Source organism: Penaeus chinensis, chromosome 16 (assembly GCF_019202785.1).
Source record: "Penaeus chinensis breed Huanghai No. 1 chromosome 16, ASM1920278v2, whole genome shotgun sequence".
NCBI classification, from domain to species: Eukaryota; Metazoa; Arthropoda; class Malacostraca; order Decapoda; family Penaeidae; genus Penaeus; species Penaeus chinensis.
The window spans coordinates 23,325,851-23,330,850 of record NC_061834.1 but is presented as its reverse complement, the minus strand read 5'-3'; the positions used below and the strand labels follow the sequence as shown (position 1 = coordinate 23,330,850).

At 38.1% G+C, this 5,000-nt stretch overlaps 2 protein-coding genes across 2 annotated transcripts in view; one reads left to right on the top strand and one right to left on the bottom strand.

The window, feature by feature from the left end:
* The window catches only part of LOC125033529 (organic solute transporter subunit alpha-like), a 10,165-nt gene extending 9,637 nt beyond the window's left edge, over positions 1–528 (top strand). The window contains exon 9 of the mRNA XM_047625106.1: positions 1–528. This exon is cut by the window's left edge and continues 37 nt beyond it. Within this exon, the coding sequence (XP_047481062.1) occupies positions 1–310 (310 nt within the window). The 3' untranslated portion in view covers positions 311–528.
* Positions 529–1,936: 1,408 nt separating this feature from the next.
* Positions 1,937–5,000, bottom strand: part of LOC125033268 (organic solute transporter subunit alpha-like) — a 31,542-nt gene continuing 28,478 nt past the window's right edge. Inside the window, exons 8-10 of the mRNA XM_047624650.1 lie at positions 4,166–4,291; positions 3,839–3,968; positions 1,937–3,022 (exon numbers count right to left, since the gene is read on the bottom strand). Of these exons, the coding sequence (XP_047480606.1) occupies positions 2,664–3,022; positions 3,839–3,968; positions 4,166–4,291 (615 nt within the window). The 3' untranslated portion in view covers positions 1,937–2,663. The remainder of the gene's footprint in view (positions 3,023–3,838; positions 3,969–4,165; positions 4,292–5,000) is intronic.

Below are 5,000 nucleotides of genomic sequence, written 5' to 3'. Positions count from 1 at the left end.
TCTTGGGAGTTACACTTACTGGCAATACCACAGCCACGAATTCCTGAAACCCAACCCCGCAGACGTCGAGGACCTGTACAAGGCCGAAGACGACTCCTCCAGCGTCACCACAGCCATTACCATCGTCGGCGATACTGAAGGCGGAACCTCACGCCCACAACAGCGCCGACAGACCTCACAGATCACCGTGACGCCGCAGATAGAAAGACCGCCCACAGAAAATCCATTAGTAGATGAAATTCAAGGGCCACAATATGGGGCTGTGGCGGCTGTCACTCAGCAACCCGAGTCTTTTAATGGTGGCCCGTAGGTCTCCTTTCTAGCGTGCAGGTATTGGAAGCTTTAGGAAAAGGTACATTCAGAGAACTGCTTGCGCACAAAATTCCACAGATTCTCTCGTACGATTATTATCACTATACTTATACTTCTTCTTCTTCTTCTACTTCTTCTTCTTCTTCTTCTTCTTCTTCTTCTTCTTATTATTATTGCTATTACTGATATTGTCATTATTACTATTGTCACTTCTACTGCTACTACGACTATGATTATTATTATTACTGTTATTATTATTATTATTATTATTATTATTATTATTATCATTATTATCATTATTATTATTATTATTATTATTATTATTATTATTATTATTATTCTATTGTTGTCAACGTTATTATTGTTGTTATTATTATTAATAGCGTTAACATTACAATTGTACTAACGATATCAATAACAGTGATGACAATAATTAGTAAAAATGATTATCATTATTATTACTGTTTTTAGCATCATACCATTGAAGGAAATGGTATGTCTATTGATAATAATGATGATAATAATAGTAATAGTAATGATAATTATTATTCCTTATCATTATAGTTACTGTTATTGATATCGTTAGTACAATAGTAATGACATTTATTTATTTATTGAAAAATTTCCTGCCGCGTTAACATCTAAGGTCATTAGAGGCGTATTCAAAATATGGTGACAGGGTGGGGCTTGAAGGCGAAGTCCCCAGGTAAGATTTTTTTGGTTCACAAGGTAATGATTGTGGATTTCCAGAAAACAAACAAATGTGCCGGACATCAAAGCTCACAGAGCTTTATGAGAAAGTATTGTTGTGAAAAGGGTAAAAATTAATTAACGATTGGGACCATCAAAATTAGTTGAGGCGAGGGCTGAGGTTCAAGCTAGGGCAGATCCCTTACATTGTGCCTGTCTCCGCCTCCTAAGACCCCCACGGCAACAGCGAGCAAGGGATTGGGGGTTAAAATGAATAAAGAATTCTTAATCAAACCCTGGCAAATACAGAATTGCTGTTTCATTCAACCTATCCTTCTGTTACACCATTCTCTTCCACTTTTCATTATCTTTATTTATTGATTGAAGAAAAGAGAAAGGGAAACTAAAGCAAAGAGAAATAAATTTACGAAATCTTTCAAGTAGATAAATAGTGGTCGGGAAATCAGCCATTCATGTATAAATACGCACATATACACATGCGTACACACACACGCACAAGTACAGATAATTTTTATGTGTATTGCTATATATAGTGATCCTAGTTATGACTTAAAGTCCGGAGCAAAACTGACCTCTCCAAAGATTGAGGCCAACATGGAACCAGTTCAGCCTATTACCCTATGACGACGTGGTTGTTTTGGCTCTTCTGCCTCACACCGGGGCGGGCTCTGCTTCCTACACTATTTCCCAAGGAAGCATTTGTCCTGAACACTTTCCTTATTTATTCATGTAAATACATGCACATACTCATAGTTGCATATGCACATATTTCAAATTTTTTCTGCATTGGGGGAAGAGACAGGGTTCAATATTCTTATTGTGTTTATAATAGATGCTTCTTCTATGTATTCTCTCATTTATTATTTATCTTTCTTTATTAACAGAGGATAAAAAGGGTAGCAAAAGTATTATATCAAGGACTACCATAATTTACACATTTTTTTATTTATGAACTTAGGTTTAAATTTACAAAAAGAGGCAATATACAATCCTTCCACATCACATATGGCAACTGCTGTACTGTAATATCATAGTTTACTTCCTGAAATTTGATTTCAGTCAGTTTCTCAAAAAAGGGTACAAAAATTTAGTTTGATTCCTCTATACCTTTGTATATGCGAATGATCCGGCATGTTACGTTAATGACAGACACGGTGACAGTGAGCGCTGACAACAAGTCAAACATACATTGAAATAGGACTGACAATGTTATTTCCTGTTAATACTTGATATGTCCTGAATTATTCTCTCTGCAGTGCTGCTTTACATCATGGCAGTTGACATTTCTTGCCACTGGGATTTCGCACACACCATACTAGGTAAGAAGGCTGTGGCCAGGTGCTTTGTACTTTTTGTACTTGATTCACCATTCCGTACAGGTGTGAATACGCAGACTCATTTATAACCTATCAAATAATTGCCCAAATTAGGTATATAATTAGACAACATGCAATTTAAAAATGGCTAAATTATGAATCTCAGAGGTTTTCGTTATGTAAAACGACGGAAGAAAAATCTTATCAGTCATTCATGACCGATTTCCTCATCATTTTTTCTCTTTTTTTTATTTTAGGCAAAGCGTAATTACACACCTACATCTGGCCAGAAGCAGAATTTTTTCTCTCATATTTAATCAACATTTAGACCAAATTTTCTCTTATTCTATGACCATACCCATCCGTAGTCCTAGGCTGTTCCGTCACACACGTACTACTTTGCGTGTGCGTCTGAGGCAATACAATAGCCGACAAATCAACGTAAGCCGAATGGTCCTTGTGTGGTTCTTGAGAGTCCGTCAGAGGTCCTCCTCCGACAGCAGCACCCTCAGCCTGGAACGACTTCGAGATGGTGCTGACGGCGACCTCCTTCGGGGAGGCTCTCGCGCAAAATTGTCTGGGCTCCTTCGGGTTAGCGGTCATGAAGGCTTCGTTGTGGTACTGCCAGTAGGTGTAGGGGCCGAGGATCAGCATCTCGACCAGGTATATGCAGTTTTCGACAGCTGGGGTGGGGGCGAGGATGTCGGTTAGAGAGTTGTGGTTTTATTTTGACATTAATATAAATATACAATAATATACATACAATATAAACAATATAAACGATATCTATATCTAACTCTCTCTCTCTCTTTCTCTCTCTATCTATCTATATATCTATACACATATATATACATATATATATATATATATATATATATATATATGTGTGTGTGCGTGTGTGTGTGTGTATGTGTGTGTGTGTGTATGCGTGTGTGTGTATTTGTGCACACACACACACACACACACACACACACACACACACACACACACACACACACACACACACACATACACATACACATACACACACACATAATGAAAAAGCCGTAATCCAGAAATATACTCGTTTCTGGTAAACATTAATGAACATGAAGCAAAATAAATGACATGCTCTTAAAGAGACGAGGAAAAAAAAAGGTTTTCTAGGAACAGTTAATTCCGGAACTACAGATTCGTTTATATCTACTCTTCGTTCGTCTGGAATCTTAAAAAAAAAAAAAAAAAAAAAAAAAAAAAAAGACAAGAGAATTATGTATGTGCCATTACCTGAGGTATTATTGACTCATTTACATACAGTATATTTATAAGTGGAAATTTTCCATCTAACAAAGAGCGTCAAAACCACAATTTCATTTCACGATGTTTAGCCAAGACGACAGACGATAAACCAGAGGGACTAAATAAAGAAATCTATACTTACAACAAAATATCCAGCAAACCAATTAACTTAAGGCATTTATCTTCAGAGGTTTTAGAAACCGAGCTGATCCCTGACTTACTTTGCTTGTAGACGCGCGGGGAGATGTAAGGACCAAGACAAGGAAAAGCGTTGTAGGTTGCCATGATGTCGAAGATGAAGCTCTGCATCTTAGTGACAAGGACGAGTGTCTTCACCGAAAACGCCTTTCGCTGCCAAATGAGAGAGATTGTTGGCCTCTTACATTGCAACTTTATCAATATTATTATTCAAAAGTGATAAATGTTTTCCATGAGGTATGAGGTGTTTTCAGAGTAGATATCCGTTTTGCGTGGAAAAAATCCAAACTGGTCATCATTATTTGTTTGGCATTAATAGAGACCTAAACAAAAAAAAAATCATGACTTACGTTGTAGTTGTAGTCTTCAAGAGGTACTGTTCCTGCTGCTGCCAGGATCTGAAGGGCATAAACTCCACTTATAAACGAGGTGAAGTTAAGGGTGTTTAGCCACAGGTAGTTTCCGTTGGGATTGACCTGTTCCCAAATAAAGATAGGGGGAAAACACATTAGGGTTGTTGAGTTTCACGGTAGTGATATTCGTTTAAAGTTTGAGTGTTACGGTATGGTGAAATATTTACTTGGATGAAGGGGTAAGGAGGGAGGGAAGGAGAAGGAGAGGGAGAGGGAGAGGGAGAGGGAGAGGGAGAGGGAGAGGGAGCGAAAACTAAAGGCAGGAGCGCGCACACACACGCGCACACACAGATAGATAGATAGATAGATAGATATAGAGAGAAGATAGAGGAAAGAGAGAGGGAAGAGAGAGAGAGAGAACGAAAACTAGCGGGATAGAGCGAACGATAAACAGGAAGAAAGAGAGAAAGAGAATGAAAACCAGAGAGAGAGAGCAAACAAAAGACAAAGGCAGACAGAAAAGACCTAAAGAAACAAACAAGAGGAAAGAAATAAAGCAAAACGAAAGAGAAAGAACAAGAAAATACAAGAAGCAACTCCAGCCTTGCGTTCCGTTTGGCACTCCGCAGCATATATAACGCACAATTTCAACGTAACGGCCTGTAACGTGGTACTTGTGTTCTTCGTGTGGCGCACAAATACAACAATCTCGAGAGGTAGCACGCCTAGCAGACGACGCGTACAGTGTTTACAAAGAGATAGTGAATATCAAAGAATATTTTTCTGTTGATTTGCTATATGAACTTTCATGACTTGCATTGCATAACATATT